Source organism: Xyrauchen texanus, chromosome 46 (assembly GCF_025860055.1).
Source record: "Xyrauchen texanus isolate HMW12.3.18 chromosome 46, RBS_HiC_50CHRs, whole genome shotgun sequence".
NCBI lineage: Eukaryota > Metazoa > Chordata > Actinopteri > Cypriniformes > Catostomidae > Xyrauchen > Xyrauchen texanus.
This window is the reverse complement of record NC_068321.1, coordinates 14637176-14664961: the sequence shown is the minus strand read 5'-3', so window position 1 is coordinate 14664961 and position 27786 is coordinate 14637176. Positions and strand designations below refer to the sequence as shown.

General features: G+C 41.5%; 1 protein-coding gene across 1 annotated transcript; it reads left to right on the top strand.

The window, feature by feature from the left end:
* Window positions 1-6123: 6123 nt before the first annotated feature.
* tnni4b.2 (troponin I4b, tandem duplicate 2) lies at window positions 6124-9033 on the top strand. The gene is made up of 6 exons (XM_052119849.1): window positions 6124-6342; window positions 6437-6568; window positions 6808-6897; window positions 7043-7216; window positions 7361-7450; window positions 8673-9033. Exons 2-5 carry the CDS (start codon window positions 6464-6466, stop codon window positions 7445-7447), a joined length of 456 nt encoding a protein of 151 aa, XP_051975809.1. The 5' UTR covers window positions 6124-6342; window positions 6437-6463; the 3' UTR covers window positions 7448-7450; window positions 8673-9033.
* Window positions 9034-27786: the final 18753 nt, after the last annotated feature.

Here is a 27786-nt window from a genome sequence, read left to right as displayed (position 1 = left end):
GCTAGTGTGGGTAATGTGTTTATGTCCTCATCCTGGAGGACATGCACACTCTGTTAAAATGCCACTCAGGAAGAGGTGGATTGTCTAGATATTTGCACATGTGAATACAAGAGGCGTAACAGGGGGTCTATTTTGGTAAGCCATTCCCATGCAGGATTCATCCCATAAATCCATCATGAAATTCATAAAATGATTTTTCTGCTTCGACACCAACTCACAACTCATTCTCCCTGATTGCGTCCTAGTTCAAGGTAAGCCAGACCAGCTATTACATTCATAGAATCAAGTTTAATAGATTCACACATGTTGTCATAAATACTCATGGGTTTTGAGTTTATTAATAAACATTTGAAGGAATTTGTATTTTTATGGTCTGTTCATAACTCTTGATATACAGCAGGATTTTGGACTTTGCATTAATCACACCTGCACTGTAGAATGGGATGGATGCAAAAACATCTTACATTCTCCCATGACAGGGCCATACATGACTCCCTGCAGGGATTAGCAAGAACCACACTATGTATTTCTGTAACAAGCTGCCTGTGTCAACTTTAGGGAATGTGTGTTATGAAATACTTTAGCTGGTTTCTAACAGAGAGACTTGGAGGAGTGCAGTTCCAAGATCAAGTGTCTTTTGAATTGTGGGTAGGGTAATGTAACTGGAGAACATCTCTTAGCCAGAGACTTGGCTCCTGGTTTGTATTTTTCCAATCGGGTTGGTTATTTCCTTTTTAAACTACATGTAACCAGTTAAGTTTAAAACTCTTGTTTTAGCACAGTGGTGCTTCACTGCTGTTCAAACGCATTTGGACTGATTAGCTTTTATTATGAGCTCAGTGTGGTCACGTGTGTTTTCAACCACCTCCCAATGTGGTTGACGTGGACAAATCTCAAAATATTTTTAGCATTGTCTAGGTTCAAAAGGATCGCCCAAAACACATCTTACAGTACACCACATGCAAACTAGGCCTATGAGAGGACAAGGAGCAATATCAAAAATAAGACCTTGAAAGACCAGTTCAGAGTACAGCAGACTTTAGGATGTCACACAATTCAGCACCTTTCATGTGCTACCTAATTCACCCTAAAACAGTCATACAATTCACTCTGGTGAGTGACGGAAAAAAAATATTACCTGGCCTATTTGATTGACTGCATGATAGCTTCATTTTTTATGTACGAATTATTAGCCATACACAAAATAGTATTGCCAATTATTCAAAGCTTTAACCTCTTTTTGGAAATAAAATCTTTGAAAAGAAAAGCTACATTTCCAAAATGGTAGCACAGGCTTTTAAGGTCTTTAAGTTATCAGTTAGCATCCAGTGGATTGGGTCAAGGCTAGAGCTTGAAAACAAAGCTATATAAAAGAATGGCAGCAATGTTAAAATGTAGCCAGCCAGGGAACACCACCATGTGCACATTAGATCCAATCACAATGAATAGGTACGGATGGAGCACTCTGTTGAGGTGCTCTGTTTGACTATCTACAAACAATCTTCACAATGACCCCAAATAAAACTCTGCTCTACATTGTGACAGTATCACTCCGGTGCCACTCATCACCTTTGCAGACAACGTTCTATGTCTGGACTGTAAGATTGTTTCCTAGTGACTCCAAGTCTGACGCACAGATTGAAGCTCAATTTCTTAAAATGAATGATCATCATCTGACTTAAAATAACATATAATATGAAAGTCACTTGACTTTGCTTGGCATTGACCTCCAGCTTGTTTGAATTATGAAACATAGGTTACTTTGAAGTTAGGAACTTTTGAAAGACTTGCGGATGTTTCTTATGGCAGGATAAAATTATATGATATTCCTAAAACATATTACCAAATATCTTCCCTTTTGCAGGATCTATTAAGAGGAAGAGACATGTCTAATGGGTAAATATGAACTTTATTTTCAACACATCATAAATGTCTAATAGATCATAATGTGGATCGATTTGTCTCTTTTGCTAATCAGTTTTTTCCACATCGCTTTGCATCAACATTCATTGCTGTAGACCAGTAAATTGGTTTCCATTCAGCAAGCTTCATGACAGCTCAGATTAAGATTAAACATTTTGGGCAATGCACAGATCTGTAGTGTATTGAGACTGGAATGAACTGACATACATTTTTTATATATATATCCCTTTCAGAAAAAGACAAAATATACTGCCATCTCTTTGCTAATTTTTTGCTAATTTTCAAATGGATAGTTCACCCAAACATTATTTATTCACCCTCATATTGTTCCATATAATTCTCTTTCTTCTGTGGAACACAAAATGAGATGTAAGGTAGTATGTTAATCTCCATAATCAATTACTTTCATTGCATCTTTTTATACTGTACATGCAATGAAAGTGAATCATGACTGAGGCTGTCATTGTGTCTAACATATTATTTTGCGTCATATGGATTTGGAATAACATGAGGATGATTAAACTGGTTGAATTATACCTTTAATAAATATCAATTGGTTTTAGCAAGGGAATAGGAACTGTTTGCATACTAAAAATTAGCAATGGAACTCTAAATGGAAGGGCAATCCACGATAGACTTGAATTCTAGATAAAAGGTCAGTTATTGGCAGTGTCCATGCTGTAGGGGCTGAACTGTGTGCTAAATCTACTTGAACTTTATGTTAATACCAGTGCTGTTACATTACAGACCAAACTATTGAAAGAGGTGTTGTCTATGCTAGCAGATGAAAAGGAGCAGAATAAGAAAGAGAGAGAAAATGCTCTTAATGAGAGAGTTCCACCTCTTTTTTTTAAATGCTGGTAACCAGTTAAAAACGAGGATTTTTTTCAATTAAACCAAAGACCAAAGGGTTTATTACAGTACATTTTTTAATTATACCACTCTCTTTTTTGTAGAACATGGGCAAGTGCTTTGATCATGGGTGTCATTGTGTTTGAAAAAGTGGTGGGGACCAATTCACGCACTCTTAATAAATATTTCACATGATTCATTTGATAACTTGATAAATACATTTAACGCTGACAGTATAGGGATTTTGTTTGTCAGTAGATAAAAACATGGGTCATTCAGATCTAAGCCAGAATGACTGATTGGTCCCATGGTAGAGTTTTCGCCTCTTGGATTTCTGAGTTCTGTATTCGTATCCATACTAAAATACCTTTTTATTTTAGAAAACAAAGATTACATCTGTACGCTAGTTTATGTACATTATGAGTGGGGTCAGTTTGTATTTTGCTTAATATTTAAATGGAATGCGATTTAAATGGAAAGGAGTGTGCGATGTGGAGCAAGTGAAGTGCGTGACTGGATGCGTGAGAGAACATCGCCACCTGCTGTCAATCAACACCACAACAAGCATGTATTATAACATTAAAAATAGCAAACTCTAGTACTGGATCGGCAATTTTTATAACCCACAAGAACACAATGGAAACTCCTGCTCAAAAACTGGAGGTGTTTCTTCTGCATTAGACACTTACTTGACAAAAGGTATTTTTAAAAACCGGTGGGGACAAAGGCAAAAAGTGGTGGGGACATGGCCCACCCGTCTCACCCATAAATGACGCCTCTGGCTTTGATCCTGAAGGAAACTGGTGCATCACACATGTCTTTGCCTAATTGCATGTAGTAGAATTAAATGTTTAAAAAAAAAAAGAGATTTTTTTTGGTGATATATTTAATATTAAGAATACATTTATTGATTCCTTATGAGCTTGTTTTTTCCAGACCAGGAATGAAAAAATACTGTTAGCTACGGTTAAAATATACTGAACTGAAATTAAAAACATTCAGTTTTTAGACCATGATGAGTATAAATATGCTAAACCAGCTGTTTTAGTTCCTGTAGCTCAATTTGTAGAGCAAGTTGCTAACAACCTGTTTCAGATACAGACTCAGATCCAGAAGATTTGGGACATGAAGGGTTAAGAAGACTGCTGATGCTACGTTTAGTGCTATGACCAAATCCAAACTGTCATCAAAGTCCTATTTCAAAGCCAACCTAAAAACAGTAATGAAAGAAGAAGAGAAGTTAATGCATATTTTTCTGTGTTAGGAGACGTGCACACAGGACTCATGCTTGAGTTCAAAAACAGCAATATACAGTGCAACAAAAGGGACTGGAATGCAGGTGTCTAAAGATGTGTTTTTAAAGTTGAACTTTGTTTCTCTTGACTTGGCATCCTAAAAACACGGCCCTCACAAGATGCTAAAACACATTGAGATGTGTCAATGGTCAATGACATCCATCTAGCGCACATAGACTATTTAGAAACAGCACAGAAATGGATGCAAAAATCGTTCATTGTGTGAACATCCCTTTAGAATTCTAGAATTTTAAATTGATCATTGTAATAAATCACAGTTGTCCTTGCCAGCATTCTTAACATCCATTTTGCACATTTATAGGAAGAAGAGGTGACTGACTGGTGTAAGAATATGGAGGCCATGTCTAGAATGGACATTGAAACTCTTTAATGCTGTTCAATAAAGATTTACAAAGCAACTTTGTCACTTGATGTATAACATATTTAATGGTTTGCATTTCTCAGATATTGAGTGTTTTGTGAAGCATTGTAAAAGAAGATGATATTGTTTTCTTTCTTTCAGTTAACTCTGTACATAGAAAGGGAAATTAGATATGTATACCAAGACTAGGAGGCACCCACTTTATTTATGGTTCAATGTAAGAAAATCCAAACAAATGTGATTTAAGTTGTTGTTACTATTGCCCATTAAACACAAAAAACACTGTTTATATTGTTCATAGGTGTGTGTTTTTGTAGGAGACCTTGGGACTTAGTTTGTCTTTACCAGTGCCTCCCATTTTCTGCAATTTGTATACAGTCTGTACAAATGTATATTTGCACTCTGAAACAAAATGTTTGGTGATGCTAAATACATAATGTATTCATGAGAAATAGAGTCAGATTGGAAATGTATTTGATCAATTGTATGAATTGTTGTGAACTTGACATATGTCAGCATTGTTAAGAAAATAGCTGTCAGTAATTGTAACACTTTCTACTCTAATGGGATTACAAATTACAATGTAATGGCATTCCAAAATTAAATTATCCCATGCGATGATGGAAAATGTGTGTCAACATGCAATTCCTTTGCCAAACAAATGGTGTCCCTGTGTCCCTCAATGACAAGTATTGCTGTTACTCATTGTTGGTTTTATGTTACCACATATATACACGCTGTGTGTATATTTACCCAAATTCCATGTGATGCAGCCTAGTTAGAGTTGATTCTTCAAGTGCAATTGGTTAGTATTTTCAAAACATACGGAAAACCTTTGGGAACCTAGAGGGAATAAAAGCCATATAGTATAGAGTATAAACCAACAAGAAGATACACTTGCATGCCAGCTTCACATCTTCAAGCTGATCAGGTGACTGAAATAATGCAACTTTTATTGCTGGTGAAATTCTAACTCAAGGTACATTCTGATCACATTCAGAGTTGCATAGAGAAAAGTTCAGAAAAGCCTTGTAGGATCAAACAATGAGAAATAAAAAGAGCCAAATTGTGGACAATGTGTGCAATTGTGTTTTGATTATACAAAGTAAAGTGAGCCTCAGGGCATAAGGGTTCAGTCTATTTTAGTGAGCCACTCAGAGGAGACCAAAGAGGCCATAAAATTTGCCTGGGCTTCCTTGTCCTCTGACATTGTCACACTGTACTCATTGCCTTGGAGAGGTCTTTGGAGAAACAGGTATGAACTATCATACACACTGGCACTGTTAACAGTAAAACAAATATAGTGGATTCCTCTAATAAATAATATATTTACTCATAAGACAATTGTTGGCATACAGGAATAGGACAGAATTATAAAATGAATGTGGATAGAATAGCCCTAATTTGGTCTTAGTAAAAATGTATAAAAGACGATTGCAGGCTCATGGCAATTCCGAGTAAAGAATACACATTTCCAGTTACTCTGTCTTGAGTGTTAAATGTTACTGCTTTTTACGATTTTAGCAGATTTAGATCAGTGATGTGCATCAATTTAATCAAAAGGTTTCCTCTCTTTCTTCTTCAAAGGAAATACATAACAGGTCACAATGTCTGAAGCGTAAGTACTCTTTCTTTCAAGTTTAATCTCTAGATTCATATCTGTTTTCTTAAATTAACATGATGAAATCTTTCCTACTTATTTCCTTTCTCATCAACTAAAACTTGCTGGTTTAGACCGGTTAGTGGACTTTATTACTTTCACTATAATAACTTTATTCTTTACATATGTCAAAAATGTAAATATTTTCAATAATCCCCTGCAATTTCCTCTTTTAAACCTTTCAGAGACCCAAATCTAAGATAACGGCATCCAGGAGGTTGTTCCTGAAGGTATGATTTGGCTCTCTTATTTTAACAGTGAAGAAATTCATTCTAACAATGATACATTTCACATTGGCTACCTTTTGAATATATTTTGCTTTAGACAAAACTCCTGAAGAGGGCAACCTCTATGCTAGTAACTGAGAAAGAGGAGATACAGAGGGACAGAGAGACCACTTTGCGTGAGAGAGTGCCACCCCTACAACTGTCTGGTTTGTCTGTTCAAGAGCTTCAGGTGTGTGCAAATAACTACAGTTATGCTTTTTTGAATATGGAAAATAATATGGAAAAAGTGGCGCATAATATTTAGTGAAGTTGCCCAGTTATGCTTCATTTGCAATCTATGTGCTGTCACTAAGGCAACCTTTAAGCATACATGTATTGTAATATATATATGGTGTAGAGTCATAAGAAATAGCATTGTTGCATGCCACTTTCTCCAGGTACATTTTTTGTACAATATAATTTCCTCAGGCTCTCTGCAAAGACCTCCATCAGAAGATTGATGTTGTAGATGAGGAGAGGTATGACGTCGCTGCAAAGGTGGCCAAAAATGAAAAGGAGGTACTACACCCTCTATCGATGAGCATGTTATACTGACGCCATCAGGGAAATCATATTAGCATCTCATTAGGTTCAATTAAAATACACTGTAAGTAGTTTCATGTTACTCCACTTTAATAAATTCATGAATGTGCGTTGACTTCAGATTACAGATTTGAACATAAAGATTACTGAACTTAGAGGCAAAATGAAGAGGCCTGCACTCAAGAGAGTAAAAATATCTGCTGATGCAATGTTGGGCGCACTTCTGGGCTCCAAGGTCAAAGAGTCTGTGGATTTCAAAGCCAACCTTAAGACAGTCAAGAAAGAAGAAGAGAAGGTATTGCATTCCTTATCCTTTGTCAATATACTGTACAAACTATTTGCATGTTTGAAACATGTTCATTTAAGTTTAAGTGGTATAATGTATTTTATTACATGATATTTTAAAGCATATCTGTTTTTACACATGTCCCTCTTATAGAAAGAAGAGGTGACTGACTGGCGTAAGAATGTGGAGGCCATGTCTGGTATGGAGGGCAGGAAGAAGCTGTTTGATGCTGGTCAATAGAGGGTAAAAGAAAACTTTCAAAAACATTAATAATTTTTCCACTGATCTTATGGTTAAGAAAGTCTTTTGTTAAAGGAATTGTTCACCCAAAAATGAAAATTCTCTTATAATTTAGTCACCCTCATGCCATCCCAGATGTGTATGTCTGAGATTCTTATAAGAATATATCACCTCTATAGGTCCTCACAATGCAAGCAAATGGGTGCCAACATTTTGACACTCAAAAAAGGCATAAAGGCAGCATAAATGTAATCCATATGACTCCAGTGGTTAAATCCATGTCTTCAGAAGGATATGATAGGTGTGGGTGAGAAACAGATCAATATTTATCACAATATTTGCTAGAAATTCCTCTCCCTGGCCAATAGCATGAAGCATGTGAATCACCAAAAACACAAGAAAAAGAATGTGAAAGTGAAATCTCACATTTGAGATTGACCCTGCATTCCAAAACGGGATAGATCCACCTCTGAGGAGCACTTCGATGGGAGAACGATTGTGGCCACCATGATGAAGGGTTGTTCCAAACCGAAGGGCTCATAAATAGCTGCATGAAAGTGCCCTTCGATACAGGCATTTCCGTAGGGTTTAACAGATGGACATTTCGCTGCCAAGCGGCCCAGAACTGGAGCATACGTCACAAATATGGAGGTTTGCAATCTGTTTCTATAAACAAAAACATGTGACATTCCTTTTAAATCATTTATTTTCTGAAAGCAGTTGCGGCATGCAAAATCATGTGTAAATATTTCTGATTAGGTGTAGGTGATGTTCATTAGCGTCAGTCAAACTTTTGCGATGGCTTTGTTTGGATAGATTACGCTGAAGTGAGTTCCGAATTACAGATATTATTTAGCCCTACACCCTTCGACCCTTCGAAGCTCTCACTCTGGAGGGCAAACCCTCTGAAGGGATTATGGCATTGGATGAGCCCTTTGGAACGGAACGCAAGCACCCTGATTGAGGAAGAAAGAGAATTTATAGTAAAAATGTACTTACAATTGATCATATTGCTTCTGAAGACAACGATTTAACGATTTTTTGGCACCTATTTAATTGCACTGTATGGACCAAACAAGCTGAGATATCCGATCCGGGCTGGCATAAGGGTGAGCAAATGATAAGAGAATGAAAAATGTTTGGCGAACATGAACATTCACCTTTAAGAATATGTGAAATATTACACCTGGTTTGTCAGCACTGAATTTGATTTATTTTCTTACAGGTAAAAACTATCAGATGTGACATCAGGAAGAAGGGCAAAAGGCAGGGATTTTAAAACTATTGAAATAACTGTACAAAGCAATACCAAAAATCTATATATTATTTGAACAACCACCATTTATGTGAATATTTATTCCTCTGTTGTTCGTAGCTTTGCATCACGGCCTAATGTTAAGGACTGTCAGTATATTATTTCGTTTGATAAAGGCTCTGCATGTTTTCAAAGTGATTTAGACCAAAAAACATGTCTCAAAACCTTTTTGTCTCAAACCTCACAATGTCTCACATCCTTTTAGTGTCACAAAAGTTCCTATGATGTCCAGTTAATTTTCTGTCTTAAAAATAAATGCTATCAAAGATGATCTAAATATTTTGTCTTTTACTTTAATCAGATTTACTGAATATTTGAAACTTAAAGAGCCCATATCATGCTAATTTACAGGTTCATGATTTTATTTTGTGGTCTACTAGAATAGGTTTACATTTTTTAATGTTCAAAAAACACATTATTTTTCTCATACTGTACATTGCTGCAACCCTCATCCTCTGCTCAAACACTCTGTTTTAGCTCCTGTCTCTTTAAAGCCCCCTTTCCAAAAATCCCAGTCTGCTCTGATTGGTCAGATGGCCCAGTCTGTTGTGATTGATCAACCGCGTGTCTGAAATGTAATGCCCCTTACCATAACTAAGTTTCAGGCTCCCTTAACAGCTGTAATCTCTACTGTAACTATGGTAACAATGGCATCGGTTTTTGCCATACCAGTTTGAGTCCGAGTCCGAAATGAAAGTTTGGAGGAATGGGTGTAGCTGAACTTTTTTCACCTGAGCTATGAACGGAGAACAGAGGCTTACTCCCGGTTAGTGAGCAAGTTAGCCGTGGACTACTGTGGATAATGGCCGTAACATTACAGCTTGTAATTATATAAGACTCTTGAGATTGACCATTTTGTTACACAGTTTTAGGTAAAAGCTGGTCCAAACCTCAATATTAAACCCTTACCAAAACAATAACAATACATGGCAAGTTAGCTGAGCACTACCGTGAATTGCACAGGTAAAAATACCTTTTGAAAAAATAAATCCATCTCCACACTTGATCACTATTCAAAATACAGACAAACAATCTGCATAATTCTACACAGTTGTAGCTAAAAGTGGGCCCGCAGCTGATTAGTAAAACTATTTAAACACAATAACTTTAGCTAGCAGGTTAGCAGAGACCTATAGCTGTGCACTTGGTGTACACCATTGCTACAACACAAAATTCTGCATTTGAACTCTCGGTAGCAGATAAATCCACAAATAATCAAACCTACTTACAGGTTGTGATCCTGAAGCACCAGATTGTCCCAACAAAGTAGGAACTACACCATCTTTCAGGAGTAACCATCTTGAAAATCCGGTATAGGTTGTAGTTGTACTTCTGTAGAATTATTTTAAACACTGATTCTTCAATTTGTCTGCCTTTGGAAGTCCAAACAAAGAGGTTTTGCTTTCACAGTGAAGAAAACAATGTTTTCTCGACATGGTGACAACACTGATCCAACTCATCCTGGCGGGTGGGCCAAAGTAGCCCTTAGGCGGGCATTATGCAAATGTGTTACATAGTGACAGATACTTAATGGATGAAATGGCTGGACTTCAAACCAGCTGTTTTGTGTAGTTCTTGAGCAGTGTTGTCTGTGGGAGAGATTAGCTCCCTTTTTCGTGGACTTTGTGCTTTGTAACTTTGCAGATATTTTGCATTCACAAACAGGTATATTACACACTAAAGGAAAGGTAATATCCCAAAAAGCATAATAGTGCCTCTTTAAAACTTAAGAGGTGTAGCAGAGGAGAACACCTGTGGAAATGTTTAGATACAACGGCTCCAAATAGTCCCATGATGCTTTGCTGGCATTGTGGGTGGAACTTCCTGTTAAGTGTAAAGAATTGTTATGTTATGCACTAATGCTCCAGTAAAAATTATGGAAACTTCAGAACAAATGATCACAGATTTATAGCGAGACGACATCGTTCTTCCTCACCCATCTAATAATGATGATGGGTTTCAGGATATTCACTGTTGTTTTTGGTCTTTTCTTTTATGTTGTAATTCTTATGTCCCTGTTTATTTTTGTAGTCCTTTTGTAGTTTTATGATTTGTTTTCCCTTGATTGTTTCCCCAGGTGTTCCTCATTTTAACTGCACAAATTATCTGGGCAATTTTAAAGACATCTTCCAACATTTTGAAAAGCAAGAATTTAACCGAATGACACGCAAGTGAGCAGAGACCAGCTACACACAAAACGGCAACCAATTGCACTTCCGCTAGCCAACCGGAAATTCCGCCCACCTTGCGAAATACATTGGACTCGCTGAGAATATTGTGGATAGGTCCATCTAGACAAAAATACTAGTATTTGAGAACTACTATTTTGCCTTTTTTTATGACTGTAATAAATTGTTGAATTTTTAATATTTGTTTTATTTCAACTTTAGACTCTATAATAACTAAACCAATTTATCACTCTTTTCTGAAGGTGAACCTGCTTTACAAGACCAATAATGTGCATAGTCAACAAAGACTTTATTTAACAATTTTTTTGGCAATATACACTTGTCCAAGACTCTTCATTTATTTAATGTTACTTAAACTTTTAAAGCAGAAATGTGTCTTTTCTATGCCACAATCATCACCAAACGCTTGCAAGTATGAACATAGTTTTTTAACAGCTTTACGAATACACTCTTCATATGCCATTGGTGGAACAAATATATTGTCCCGCCTCAAACTCACTCCATTGGTTGATCCAATGTTTCTGTGTTGGGCTGAATGGGCCACTCAAACGAACATGGCAATAGAGGCAGCAATCGAAAACTGGAAGAGGCTGTATACGCAGGTAGGATGAAAATAAGGTGTCTTTCAAACTGTTCTGAGACCAGTTTCCATTCATTAAAAAACACTTTAGGTAAGCCATTAACTGATTTCAGCAAGTCAGTTGCCTACATTTTCAGATGCAGCCAGCACATTCATGTCACAAAGCCACAGGAGCTTACAGTTGCATCACATTTGTGCAATGTGTTTCAGTGCAAATAGCTGCATCTTGTTCACTTACCACTCACAATCTTGTTTAACCATTAAATGCATGGGTGTTTCACCAAATGATCTCAGGTCTTTAGAGACCTGACACATATATCTATTACAAATTGATGTACAAAATGCCTAAATAGTGTGACATTTTCAAAACATTTTCAAGACAATTAGAAAAGAATAGAATAGAACATATTCTGATATTTTTTATTTCTAATACATCAAAGAGATGATGTAACAAATATAGAAAAGGATTAATTTCATACACACTGAAATTTCATGAGATGCAACTGGTTGTCAAACAAATATTGAGCTACACTTGACACATAATCTACAGATAAGCTACACTGTCATTTCTCAGACACTTGTTGAGTCTAAATAGACACATCATTTCAGTAGTACATCTAAATGACAACAGTAATATCATTCTGTTCATGTTCATGTTACACTTGCTATAGTTTACTTCCATTTTGCTTCTTCATCAAATAGCAATGTCAAATATAAGTCAATCACTGAAACAACACTGAATCATTGAGTAAGAAATAGTTATAGTATGTGGGAATACTTATAATTCACCATCGTTGCACAGAAAGTTAACATGATATAGTAGCCATTTTTATGTAGAGTAGAATGTAGTGCTCATTAGTCTTGTAATAACATTAATATATATATATATTGTGATATTAAACTTACATAGATATTAAATAATCATACAAATGTGATTTATGGAAGATTTTATGAAAAAAAAAAAAAAAAAAAAAAGAAAACACTATTATTACATATCTAGGGTCTTTAATGTACCTATACACTTTTGGTAACTTAAGCAGTTATAAAACAATATTCTGTTTTTCAAAAGAGAAAGGTTGAGGAATACTAAGGAGGTGTGGGCATAGCTCCAAAATATTTGTTTCGGAGTGTTGGAATGAAGTCACTGAAGACCCATGTATTAAATGGTGTTAAGGGTCGGCAACCAATTATTTGGACAAGTATATATATATATATATAAGTATATATAGAAATGTACAGTAAATATCAGTTTATAATATCAGTCAAACCGATTATCAGACTATCTTTTATAATTAGTATCATAAAATGTAAGTAAGGAAGCTGGGTTTAGAGGACTCATACTGGCTGTTGCCACACGGGCAGTTTTGATATGAACCCTTGTACAAAGCCATTTTAAGAAAATAACTTCTTGCATTTGGCAACTCTTCATCGACTAAAAATAAATTCATGACAAATGGCAAGTGCTAATTCACTCTCAGAGAGAACGAGGTGTGACTTGGGCAGCTCACATTACAATCAGAAAATGCTGCCACCTGCTCACTGTCCTTTTAACACAAAAAATGATTTATACTGCATTGTCCCATTGCCAGCTCTTGGTTGTTTATACTTTTTGAAATTAGCACGTTCATCAGATGACTATAATGGTATAACATTTCATCGCAATTGACTGGCTAAAACTGATATTGAAAAACTATTTGCCAGGATATTTTTGGATCAACCTTTTTTTTCCCACTCTCTTTTATTTACTATCTTTATTTTAATGTTATGATAGACTGACTATATTTCCAACACCAGCATGAGTTGTGCATGAAAAATTGCTACTAAATTAAGCTTCTACTACTAAACTAGTGCTGTTTTTATTAGCATTTGAAAATTAATATGCTTAAAATGTAAAATAATTGAAAAACAGTGAAAAGCTTAAGAGAAATGGTGACCAGTACAGAACCTACTGTAAAATATATGCTTTCTCTTATACATTAATTTGCATTATAAACTAAAAACTTGATGCTGATTAAAGAAATATTCAAGGGCATCAAATACCCTCTTACACACATTTTATTTTTATCATAGCAAGCATCCTTCACCTTTTGACCTTCAAACTGTGGACTCTAACCAGCAAAAAAAAAAGAGGCATTTGAACCACTCCGTGCTGCATTGTCCAAATTAAAGTTGTTTTATTTCACAAATTTACTATTGTGAACAGTAATTGTCATTAGAGTGGCAAAGGCAGGAGTCTATTTTAGTGAGATGGTCCTATAGATGCTGAAACTATATCGGCATCCAGTTAACTTACTCTCCTGTCTTTTCTTCTGCAGGGATGTCTTTTTCAGTGGTGATATACAGTAAGATTAACAAATATGTGTTCGATTAAGTTTTGATGGCAAATGTTTTGTTTGCCAGTAACATTTGTTTGTTGAGAATTAAATTATTTTAGAACAGGAAGAGGCAGAGATGGATTATTTTGCTGCAAAAGTAGGCTACATATTAAGTGATTTAATTGTTTTGATCCAAAACTGGGAGGAAACTGGTTAAAAGAATGTCTTATTTAGATTCCTATTAAATTAGTGACAATCCAGGAAGATTTTCACCTATGCTACAACTAACAGACACTATACACAGAACTCTTACTGCTGTGTAGCGCAAATAGGAAAAAGGTCAAATGGATTAGCTGGTCCAATTATATGTCAGTAAAGCTTTAGAATTAATTTATGGATTTAATAAATTATTGATAACATATTAAACATGCAAAAGTGATTTATTAGGAATATAGGGATTTTTCTATGGAAGTGTAACTTAAACAAACATTATCTTAAGTCTAATGTATTTTTGTATGCACCAGTTACTTAACCCACTATAATAATACATTTAAAATAGAACCTATCATTACAGTAAGTGACACTTGTGACTCAAATGCAATATATGAGGTTTCAATATTCCCGTTTTAGTGAAATGTGACTCTAATTCTAAAATAAGACTTTATTTCACTTTGTTGGACCACAATGGCCCTAAGAAATGAGTGTGTAATGCTTTTTAGCTTTAATATTCTCATTTGTTCCTTTCCTTAAATGTTTTGCGGAGTAGATATGAATAAATATTACAGTAACACTTTACAATAAGGTTCCATTTGTTAACAGTCCCTAACTGTATCAACCATCACAGGCATTTATAATTTATGATGTCTGTAATATGCCTATTCACATTGTCTTCTCTCTTTGCTCCAATGAATGCTTCAACTAAAGCCCCTTGTAAAGGCCAAAATCCAGTATTAACTCAGCTCATCAGCTAGGGTTGAAAATGAGTGCCACCTATTGACCAAGGCTTAAACACAAATTTTCTGGACCCTTTCTCTCTTTGCAATGTAGTAAATCTATTGAAAATGTTCTATACAATAAGTGCTCAAATAGAGAGAGAAAAAACATTGTAGTTTTAAAAATATTTCACTTTTACTTGTATGGATAAAGCAAAAGTATTTTTTTTCCATGATTATAATGGACCTGTCATCGTCAAGATCCGACTGCTGTATATTGCACTGGAAAAGCTGATAGTAGAGAAGCAGGTGAAAAATACAGGGAGAGAACAAACACTAAGTTAAATAATTCCTTTGCTTATACTTGTCAGCTTGTTTATACAAGAATTACTGGTACAATTTCAAAATCAAATCAAAATCAAATCCCTTTATTGTCACAACATCATTTCCATGAGTGAACATGTGTGAGAATCTTGAGTGGATGCTCACCAACTATGCAGTGTGGACAAATATCAGACCACAAAATACACAATAGATGCATGTACAGTATGAACAATATTTACATATACATTATACACAGATATACACTTAGACATAGTACTAATGTACGGATAATATACAATGTACTGTGCACAAGGAGTAATTTATAAATATGAATATATAAAATATACTGAATATATAGAATAATGATATATATATTATAAAACAATACGTAATAACAACTGTGATATGGTGATCATGTGCAGGATGAGCAATACCGTATACAGTAGTGCAAATGTAGTGCCAAGGGACAAAGAGTAGTGAGGATAGTGCAGTCTACAATGCTGGAGTGTATGCCTGTGCGGCGCAGTTTTAACCTGCTCTGGTTCCAGTGGTCTCCGAGTTCCCTTAAATGGAGACCATTTTTCCCAGCCTTGGTGGTCCTGGAGATCTCCTTTATCAAGCCTCCCATGGCTCCGGCCCTCGAACCTCCCATGGCTCCGCCTCCCGAGCCTTCCACAGCAGTGCTCATGGCCGTCTGGAAGAGGAGGAGAAGGACTTCTACTCCCCAGTCGCTGCCAGCTCTCAAGGTTACGGAGGCCGTTCCCCTATCACTGCCTGTGCTCATGTCCACAGAGCTCATTCCCCTGTCACTGCCAGTGCCCACGGCCACTGAGGCCATTACCCAGTCGCTGCCAGTGCTCCTGACCATGGCGACTCAGCCCACTCCTCCAGAGATGACTCCTCCAGCTGTTCCGTCCGCTCCTCGTGAGATTCCTTCTCCAGCGTCTCCATCTGCCTCTTCTGAAACTCTTCCTGCTGCAGTTCTGCCCACTCTTCCTGAGACTCCGTCCACCTCTTCTGATACTACTCAAAGGTCTCCTGAGCCGCCTACTGCTCCAACCCCTGCGGCTCTGCCTCCAGAGAATCAATTCCCTGAGCCAACTGCGGCTCCGCCCACTCCGCCTCCTGCAGTGCTTTTTCCTGAGCCACCTACTGCTCCACCTCCTGTGGCTCCACCTTCAGAGACTTAATTTCCAAAACGTTATCCGACTCCTCCTTCTGAGACTCAAACCTCTGCCGCTCCACCTTCGGCTACGCCTTCTGAAACTCAACTCCCTGAACCAACTGTGCCTCTGCCCCTGGGTCTTCATCACCCTGTGGCACCTCCCCCCTGACCCCCTGCCGGTTCCATCCTGGTGTCCTGATCCTCAGCAAGTTGTCTTCCTGGAGCCACCTCCCAAACCGCCAGAACCCAAACCCTTCCTGGAGCTGCCTCCCAAACCGCCAGAACCCGAACCCTTCCTGGAGCTGCCTCCCAAACCACTGGACCACTCTTCCTTACTGGAGGCTCCTCAGTGGCCTCCTGATAGTCCGCCAGCTCCGCCTTGGCCTTACAAATATCTGTCTTTGTGCTTGGGGGGGGGTTACAACATACTCTATTAGATTCTGATAGATGGTGTACTGAATTGGTGGTGTACCTGTGGATGTATTTTAAGGCCTACCTTCAAACTCAGTGTCTCTTTGTTTGACATCATGGGAAAATCAAAAGAAATCAGCCAAGACCTCAGAAAAATATTTGTAGACCTCTACAAGTCTGGTTCATCCTTTGGAGCAATTTCCAAATGCCTGAAGGTACCACGTTCATCTGTATAAATAATAGTACACAACAATAGTAAGTATATACACCATGGAACCACACAGCCATCATACCACTCAGGAACGAGACGCATTCTGTCTCCTAGAGATGAACATAGTTTGGTGGGACAAGTGCAAATCAATTCCAGATCAACAGCAAAGAACCTTGTGAAGATGCTGGAGAAAACAGGTAAACAAGTATCTATATCCACAGTAAAACAAGTCCTACATCAACATAAACTGAAAGGCTGCTCAGCGAGGAAGAAGCCACTGCTCAAAAACCGCCACAAAAAAGCCAGATTTCAGTTTGCAAGTGCACATGGGGACAAAGATCTTACTTGAAATGTCCTCCGGTCTAATGAAACAAATAGTGAACTGTTTGGCCATAATGACCATCATTATGTTTGGAGGGAAAAGGGTGAGGCTTGCATGCCGAAGAACATCATTCCAACCGTGAAGCATGGGGGTGGCAGCATCATGTTGTGGGGGTGCTTTGCTGCAGGAGGGACTGGTGCAATTCACAAAATAGATGGCATCATGAGGAAGGAAACTTATGTGGATATATTGAAGCAATATCTCAAGACATCAGCCAGGAATTTAAAACTCAGTTGCAAATGAGCCTTCCAACTGGACAATGACTCCAAGCATACCTCCAAAGTTGTGGAAAAATGGCTTAAGGACAACAAAGTCAAGGTATTGGAGTGGCCATCACAAAGCCCTGACCTCAATCTGCTAGATAATTTGTGGGCAGAACTGGAAAAGTGTGTGTGAGCAAGGAAGCCTACAAACCTGACTCATTTACACCAGTTCTGTCTGCAGGAATGACAGAACTTTCAGCAACTTATTGTGAGAAGCTTGTGGAAGGATACCCAAAATGTTTGAACCAAGTTAAACAATTTAAAGGCAATTCTACCAAATATTAACAAAGTGTATGTAAACTGCTGACCCACTAGGAATGTGATAAAGGAATAAAAGCTTAAATAAATTATTCTCTCTACTATCATTCTGACATTTCACATTCTTAAAATATAGTGATCCTAACTGACCTAAGACAGGGAATTTTTTTCTATGATTAAATGTGAGGAATTGTTAAAAACTGAGTTTAAATTTGTTTGGTAAAGGTGTATGTAAACTTCTGGCTTCAATTCATGTTCATGCGTGACAATAGGTAATTATTATAATATATTATAACTTATATATTATAAGTTATATATATTATGTGCAATTACAATTCTTTGTATGAAAAAAATAAATCTTTAAAATATGTATTAAAAGGCAGTATGAATATTTTGTATAATGCATTGTACTGCATAAGCTTTAAGTAAAGCTTTTTGTTTTGTGTTTTGTTTTGTTTTTTGCATTGTTTTTGGTCTGTTTTGTGTTTGAAAACTTTGCAGGGATTTGCATCACAAAATGTATTTGGCATGACTGGAACCACATTCTCAAACCACACTATCTTCCATAATAAAGGCATAATATTAAATTGACAGTTTTTCATAAATTCACAGCATGAGGTCAACAGATACATTTCAGTAAAATATACTTCCAGCACATGTGAAAAAAAAGAAATACAAATAATAATAAGAATTTAAAAAAATAGATATAAATATATAACAACTGCTTTAATATAAAAAGAGAGAGAGAGAGTCTTTTTGCTTTGTAATTATTTGTCTCTTTATGCACAGAAAGAAGAGGTGACTGACTGGCATAAAATCGTGGAGGCCATGTCTAGTATGGAAGGCAGGAAAAAGCTATTTGAGGCTGGACAATAAAAGGTAAATACAAAAATGTGCATATATTCAAATTTGACTGAATTGTTTTACTGTATGTTTTATTTTATCCATTTTATTGCACAAACATCTTTCTAAGTGTATCACAATTTAGTTGGTTAAATGATTGGTACAAATATAGATTGTGTTGTTATGGATTACATTAAATAGTTAAAAGCACATCAATGTCTGATACAAATCTCTTAAAATGTTTTGCAGATTGTTGGTGATAACAGAAGTTATTCTGACTCACCAATAGCAAACCAGCTAATGATGACATTGAACCCAAAAACATTGTAACCTGTCAGCCATCAAATCGGTGGATTGATGGATATGAAAATATGTATAATTTCAAATCTTTATTGACTGAATTATTCCAAACAATCTTCAAATATATTTAAATATTGCATCAGTCCTCGTACATTGATCACTTATTTTTGAAGACCTTTAACCCAGATATGCGTTCATATCCGAGATGTCTGTTTAAGAATTTCATCTGGAAAGCGTCTACATTTTAATTAAAATCTGATAAAAATCTTTAAAAGAGTAGATTTCCCTGATAGTTCACGTTCATCACTCAGATATCGATTTGTTTGTGTTAATGTAACGGTAGCCATCTGGTAGATAGCTGTGCAGTGGGAAAACGACTCGGTTACTAACATAACCTCGTTCCCTATCGAGAGGTCTCTCCTATTGCGTAAGTAGCTTACGCTATGGGAAAACTCAGTTTCTCGAGAAATATTGAAGTCTTTATGTAAAACGCATTGCAGCTGCACAGCAGACAGCAATGAGCGAGGCAGCTCGGTCATTGGCTGTGCTGCGGCAACTTGCTCGAACCAATGACGGGGCGTCTCTGAACGCGCGATCAATGAGCGCGCGCTTCGTGCCCGCATGCTCAGAGCCAGCCAAGATTAGCATGGCTAAGGCTATATATTAGGCGCCCCGTCATGAGAGTTCTTTAGATTTAATCTCCTTCAGCAAAGACCTTCTCTTCGCTGGATCCTCCGGATTGTTGGAGTCTTTCGCCCGCCGTCGAAAAACCTACAGCAGGACCGCTAAGAGGACGCCGGCGCCTTCAGCCGCCTTCGAAGCCTTCTGCTACGCCATCCGGCGCGCATCGCTATATCCTTTTACTGCAAGCGCTCGCCTCTGCGACGCTTTTTGATTGAGTAAAAGAGTAATTTTTCAAGGCGTTGTTGCAAATGCCTTCAGCCTGCGCCTCGTGCAGAGGCCCTCTTCCTGACGGGGATCGTTACATCATTTGCACTCGCTGCCTGGGACCTGACCACGCAGTAGCTGCTCTCACTCGAGGCGGATGCCCCGAATGTGACTCCCTGGGCCTCACCGAGCTGCGCGCTCGCTTTGCCGCCTTCGCCGCGAACAAGCCTGCTACCGTGCTGCCGTCCCCTCTGTTCGAGCCGTGCAAGAAAAGGCGCCGCTCACGGAGGCCGCCAGAGCACGCGGACTTCAGTGACGTCACGCCGGGCCAGTCCCCGCGTGCTTCACCACTACCCGAGAACTCCCCTCCGCCAGTCCATTTCAACGCAGGCGGACCAGCACCCCTCCAACAGAGCGGTGGGTCTCGTCTCGTTCAGCGCATCAGGGGACGACGGTGAAAAGGATGACAGCCTTTCCATTGACGCTGCATCCGACGACTGGCCGGGCTCGGCCTTTGCCAGAGCACGCTGACTTCAGTGACGTCACGCCGGGCCAGTCCCCGCGTGCTTCACCACTACCCGAGAACTCCCCGCCGCCAGTCCATTTCAACGCAGGCGGACCAGCACCCCTCCTACAGAGCGGTGGGTCTCGTCTCGTTCGGCGCGTCAGGGGACGACGGTGAAAAGGATGACAGCCTTTCCATTGACGCTGCATCCGACGACTGGCCGGGCTCGGCCTTCGACCCCGCGCCTTCGATCGACATTAGCGGACACGAGCACGGGCACCAGCATGGACTCAGAGATTGTCCGCATCCTGTCTAAAACAGTAAGAGAGTTCACTGAACGCTTCACTGAAGCTCGGAAGGATTCGCAGGCTATGCGTCACTTCCTGCCCAAGCGCTCCAGCTCGTCACAGAGCCGCCAGAGACTGCCTCAGCAGCAGCAGCGAGCCAGGGCGGCGCCTCCCGTCTCCAAAACGTGTAAAACATTACCCAGTCCCCTTACAGGCGGCTGGAAATGTCTGTACAGCAGTCAATGGGCCAGTCACAGAACTCGCTCACCTGCAATCAAACGCCGTTTTAACGGCAACACACAGAAATCACATTTTCTGCCTGTGTCACTAAGGGATCACGTGTCCACACTAAAGTGCGCATTCCCACATATCAATACTGTCCAAACAGTGCCAAATACTTCCCCAGCTCGAGCTGGACGCCCCATAAATGTAGATCGTGTGCCTATTGTCATGTATGCACCACTACACACAAGCACTGTTCCCACAGTTATACACACTTCCCCAGTAAAAGCGGGAAATACTATAAAGGTTTGAGCGTGCCTGCTGTGATGCATGCACCCCTACACACAAACACTGTATGCATGGCCAAAAACCCCGCCGCGAGCGGGAGGCTTTATGAAAGTGGCGCGCGTGCCTACTACAGTATATGCACCCCCACCCATAAGCACTGCCCATACAGTTCCAGACAGTTCTCTAGCTCATGCCACGAGCATCACAGATGCGACGCGCGAGCCAAGAAACTCCCCGCTAAGAGCGGGAAGCTTTATGAAAGTGGCGCGCGTGCCTATTACAATGTATGCACCCCCACCCGTAAACACTGTCTATATAGTTTTCAAACATTTCTCCAGCTCATGCTGCGAGCATTACGGAGCGCGCGTGCCTGTGATTTCACACGCACCCCTGCACTCGGCACTCAACACAGCTGCTCCGCGCGCCCGCGCCTCTGAGAGCTGTAAGCTCAGTGTTAGCACATTTTCTGCCTGTGTCACTAAGGGGTCACGTGTCCACACTAAAGTGCACATTTCCACATGTCAATACTGTCCAAACAGTGCCGAATACTTCCCCTGCTCAGCTGGACGCTCCATAAATGTAGATCGTGTGCCTATTGTCATGTATGCACCACTACACACAAGCACTGTTCCCATAAACACTTCCCCAGTAAAAGCGGGAAATGCTATAAAAGTAGCGCGCGTGCCTGCTGCCATGCATGCACCCCTACACACAAACACTGTATGCACAGCCAAAAAAAAAAAACCCCGCCATGAGCTGAAGACTTTATGAAAGTGGCGCGTGCCTACTACAGTATATGCACCCCCACCCATAAGCGCTGCCCATACAGTTTCAAACAGTTCTCTGTCTCATGCCGCAAACATCACAGATGTGATGCGCGAGCCAAGAGACTCCCGCTAAGAGCGGAAGCTTTATGAATGTGGCGGCGTGCCTATTACGATGTATGCACCCCCACCCGAAAACTCTGTCCATACTGTTTCAAGCATTTCTCCGACTCATGCTGCAAGCATTACGGAGATAGCGCGCGTGCCTGTACTCTCACACGCACCCCTGCACTCGGCACTCAACACGGCTGCTCAGCGCGCACCTGCGCCTCTGAGAGCTGTAAACTCAGTGTTAGCACAACGCAATTTGCCGGTGGGGCCCATACGTCACTGCGACACGCCCCCAGCCAGCATTCAGCCCATATCTGTGCGAGCAAAAGCCTGGGAAAAAATCCCCGACATGCCGAAATTGGTTTTGGACATAATAAAACAGGGTTACTCACTTCAATTCGCTCGCAGACCACCCCGCTTTTCAGCGGTGGTCGAAACGAAAGTGAGGAAAGATGTGTCACATGTTCTACGCACCGATGTGCTCAAACTGATAGAGAAGGGCGCTATAGAAACTGTTCCAACCTCTATGAGCGAGGCAGGTTTTTACAGCCGCTATTTTCTCGTCCCGAAAAAGGACGGTGGCCTCCGCCCCATCCTAGATCTCAGACATCTGAACAAAGCTTTAATGATTCGCTCGTTCATAATGTTAACAACCTGGCCATGGTCCTGGACGCACTCAAGAGTGCCCCGTTCGAACCTCTCCGAACCATGCACCTTAAACAGCTCTCGCTCAAAACTGCGCTCTTGCTGGCGCTCACCTCAGTCAAGAGAGTGGGCGACCTGCACGCGCTGTCATCAAGCGCTGCTTGCCTGGAATTTGGACCTAACGACTGCAGAGTTGTCCTTAGGCCAAAGCACGGGTATATTCCTAAAGTGCTCTCCACACCCTTCAGAGTACAGGTGATATCTCTGGCAGCGCTATCGTCCCCAGCAGACGAAAGCGACGCTAATTTACTCTGCCCGGTCAGGGCGCTCAGAGTATATTTGGAACGTTCTGCCCTGTTCAGACAGACGGAACAATTATTCAGTATGCTTTGGCGGCGCACTAAAGGTCTCGCAGTCTCAAAGCAAAGAATATCGCGCTGGATATTAGCTTATGAAGCCAAGGGCCTTCAATGCCCCTTAGGCGTCAGAGCTCACTCTACGAGGAGCATGGCATCCTCGTGGGCGTGGTCGAGTGGGACACCCATTGAAGATATTTGTCGTGGCGGGCTGGGCCTCGCCTTCGACATTTATCAGGTTTTATAACCTACAGGTCCCCTCATTGCATTCCAACATTCTGTCAGCCTGACTGTAGAATGGACTGGAGTATGTATATGCTGAGCATTATCTCCTCCCTTATAAGGTCCGTCTCTGACTGACTTAGAGGATTTTTTATGCATATCAGTACATAGAAAACTGCATTCCAACATTCTATCAGCCTGACTGTAGAATGGACTGGAGAATGTATATGCTGAGCATTATCTCCTCCCTTATAAGGTCCGTCTCTGACTGACTTAGAGGATTTTTTATGCATATCAGTACATAGAAAACTCAGTACATAAGATATGTGCTTGTGTTTGTACTATGAGCCCCACCATGGACCACCTTGGAAGGGCTCTATACTATCCCATTATGTAGCTCGCCGTTGGCCGGCTCGTGGAATAATCACTTTGCTTTAAGGCTCAGGCATCTGCCTCTGGCTTTATAGAGCTGAACTCAGCATGCACGGCGTTTTACATGGTGTTCCCATAGCGTAAGCTACTTACGCAATAGGAGAGACCTCTCGATAGGGAGCGACTCGGTTACTAACGTAACCTCGGTTCCCTGAGAGGAGGAGCGAGTATTGCGTAAGCTGCCGTGCTTGTGCTTGGTCATTTCGCTTCAGTCGATTGAACCTAAAGAACTCTCATGACAGGGTGCCTAATATATAGCCTTAGCCATGCTAATCTTGACTGGCTCTGAGCTGCGGCATGGCGCGCTCATTGGTCGCGCGTTCAGAGTCGCCCGTCATTGGTTCGAGCAAGTTGCCGCAGCACAGCCAATGACCGAAGCTGCCTCAGCTCATTGCTGTCTGCTGTGCAGCTGCAATGCGTTTACATAAAGACTTCAATATTTCTCGAGAAACGGAGTTTTCCCATAGCGTAAGCTACTTACGCAATACTCGTTCCCTCCTCTCAGGGAACCGAGGTTACATTAGTAACCGAGCTCGGTCATTGGCTGTGCTGCGGCAACTTGCTCGAACCAATGACGGGGCGACTCTGAACGCTAGCGACCAATGAGCGGCCATCAGCGCTCAGAGCCCGCCAAGATGGGCGTGGCTAAGGCTATATATTAGACGCCCCGTCATGAGAGTTCTTTAGGTTCAATCGACTGAAGCGAACTGACCAAGCACAAGCACGGCAGCTTACGCAATACTCGTTCCCTCCTCTCAGGGAACCGAGGTTACGTTAGTAACCGAGTCGTTCCTTTTCGAGAGGTCTCTCCTATTGCGTAAGTAGCTTACGCTATGGGAACACCATGCAAAACGCCGTGCGTGCTGACTTCGCTCTATAAACCCAGAGGCAGATGCCTGAGCCTTAAAGCAAAGTGATTATTCAACGAGCCGGCCAACGGCGAGCTATATAATGGGATAATACAGAGCGCCTTTGCCCCAAGGTGGCCCATGGTGGGGCGCTCATTGTAAAAACACAAGCACATATCTTATGTACTGATTTTTCTATTTACTGATATGCGTAAAAGACCCTCTAAGTCAGTCAGAGATGGACCTTATAAGGGAGGAGATAATGCTCAGCATATACATACTCCAGTCCATACTACAGTCAGGCTGATAGAATGTTGGAATGCAATGAGGGGACCTGTAGGTTATAAAACCTGATAAATGTCGAAGGCGAGGCCCAGCCTGCCGCCGCACAAATATCTTCAATGGGTATCCCACTCGACCACACCCATGAGGAGGCCATGCTCCTTGTAGAGTGAGCTCTGATGCCTAAGGGGCATTGAAGGCCCTTGGCTTCATAAGCCAGTGCTATAGCATCCACTATCAAGCGCAATATTCTTTGCTTTGAAACTGCGAGACCTTTAGTGCGGCCGCCAAAGCATACAAATAATTGTTCCGTCTGCATCGGTTCTGGAAACCACGTCTGGTTCTTCCAGAGTGGGGCTACCAGGAGCACTGCACATTTCACCTCCCTGATCCGACTGATGACCTGAGGTAGCATCGCGATCGGGGGAAAAGCATACAAGGGGCGGCTCGGCCAGACTTGGGCGAGCGCGTCCGTGCTCTTTGAGAAGAAAAGAGGGCAGTGTGCATTTTTCCTGGAGGCGAAGAGGTCGACCTCTGCCTCGCCAAAGGTTTGCCATAACCACTGAACCGTCAGGGGGTGGAGAGACCATTCTCCTGGGAGAACTTTGTCTCTGGACAGCATGTCCGCTCCCTGGTTCAGGACGCCTGGCACATGCGCTGCTCTCAGCGAGCGCAGGTTGTGCTGTGACCATAAGATGAGCTCCCTGGCCATAGAGTGCAGGGAGCTCGACCTGAGTCCACCCTGGCGATTTATATACAATACTACCGTCATGTTGTCCGTTCGGACCAGGACGTGTTCATTTTTCAGGTACGGAAGCAGGGCTCTGAGAGCCAAGGCGACCGCTTTCATTTCCAGACAGTTTATATGTAGGCGCTTTTCCAGGTTTGACCAAAAGCCGGAGACAGGCCTGCCCTCGTAGAGGGCCCCCCATCCTATTTTGGAGGCATCTGTCGTGATCATTTTTCTCCGTGTGTTCACGCCCAGACTCACGCCGGTTTGATACCAGTCGACGGCTTTCCAGGCTGTCAGGGCTTTTATACAGCCGTGATTCGCTCTGATTAAAAAGTGGCCCGAGCGCCACGCGTGAGTGGGGACACGGCTCTTGAGCCAGCGTTGGAGAGGACGCATGTGCAACAATCCTAGCTGGAGTACAGCTGATGCCGAGGCCATGAGACCGAGCATCCTTTGAAATCGTTTGACAGGTAGCGCACGCTCTGAATGATGTTGCAAGGCGCCGAATAGCGAGCGCGCTCTGATGAGAGGCGCGCCGTCATCTGCACTGAGTCTAGCACTATTCCCAGAAAAGAGATATTCTGGCTGGGGGATAGCACGCTCTTTGCAAAATTGATTCTCAGACCCAGGCATTCTAGATGGCTGATCATCCAAGATCTGTGCGTCGTTAACTGACTCTCTGATTGTGCTAGGATTAGCCAATCGTCGAGGTAATTCAGTATTCGCACTCCCCGCTGTCTCAGGGGGGAAAGTGCTGCATCCATACATTTCGTGAATGTACGGGGGGCCAATGGTAGTACTGTGTACTGGTATGATTGTCCCTCGAAAGCGAATCTCAGAAATGGCCTGTGATGAGGCGCTATCGGAATGTGAAAGTAAGCGTCTTTCAAATCCACTGAAAGAAACCAATCCCTGGGGCAAACTTGCGTGAGGATATGTTTGGTCGTTAACATTCTGAACGAGTGAATCATTAAAGCTTTGTTCAGATGTCTGAGATCTAGGATGGGGCGGAGGCCACCATCCTTTTTCGGGATGAGAAAATAGCGGCTGTAAAAACCTGCCTCGCTCATAGAGGGAGGAACAGTTTCTATAGCGCCCTTCTCTATCAGTTTGAGCACCTCGGTGCGTAGGACATGTGAAACATCTTTCCTCACTTTCATCTCGACCACCGCTGAAAAGCGGGGTGGTCTGCGAGCGAATTGAAGCGAGTAACCGTGTTTTATTATGTTCAAAACCCATTTCGGCATGTCTGGGATTTTTTCCCAGGCTTTTGCTCGCACAGATATGGGCTGAATGCTGGCTGGGGGCGTGTCGCAGTGACGTATGGGCCCCACCGGCGAATCGCCTTGTGCTAACACTGAGCTTACAGCTCTCAGAGGCGCGGGCGCGCTGAGCAGCTTTGTTGAGTGCCGAGTGCAGGGGTGCGTGTGAGATTACAGGCACGCGCGCTATCTCCGTAATGCTCGCAGCATGAGCTGGAGAAATGTTTGAAACTGTATAGACAGTGTTTACGGGTGGGGGTGCATACATTATAATAGGCACGCGCGCCACTTTCATAAAGCTTCCGCTCTTAGCGGGAGTTTCTTAGCTCGCAGCGTCGCATCTGTGATGCTCGCGGCATGAGCCAGAGAACTGTTTGAAACTGTATGGGCAGCGCTTATGGGTGGGGGTGCATATACTGTAGTAGGCACGCGCGCCACTTTCATAAAGCCTCCCGCTCGCGGCGGGGGGTTTTTGGCCATACATACAGTGTTTGTGTGTAGGGGTGCATGCATGACAGCAGGCACGCGCGCTACCTTTATAGTATTTCCCACTTTTACTGGGGAAGTGTTTATAACTGTGGGAACAGTGCTTGTGTGTAGTGGTGCATACATGACAATAGGCACACGATCTACATTTATGGGGCGTCCAGCTTGAGCTGGGGAAGTATTCGGCACTGTTTGTACAGTATTGATATGTGGGAATGCACACTTTAGTGTGGACATGTGACCCATTAGTGACACAGGCAGAAAATGACTCTTTTTGTGATTTCTGTGTGTTGCCGTTAAAACGGCGTTTGATTGCAGGTGAGCGAGTTCTGTGACTGGCCCACTGACTGCTGTACAGACATTTCCAGCCGCCTGTAAGGGGACTGGGTAATGTTTTACACGTTTTGGAGAGAGTGGTCCGGCTTTTGCGAGACACGCACTCTCTCTTTTTCTTCCTATGGCTAGGAAGACTTACGAGGCTCCGGGTTCAGCACGATCTTGGCCGAGGTCCCCGTCGCTC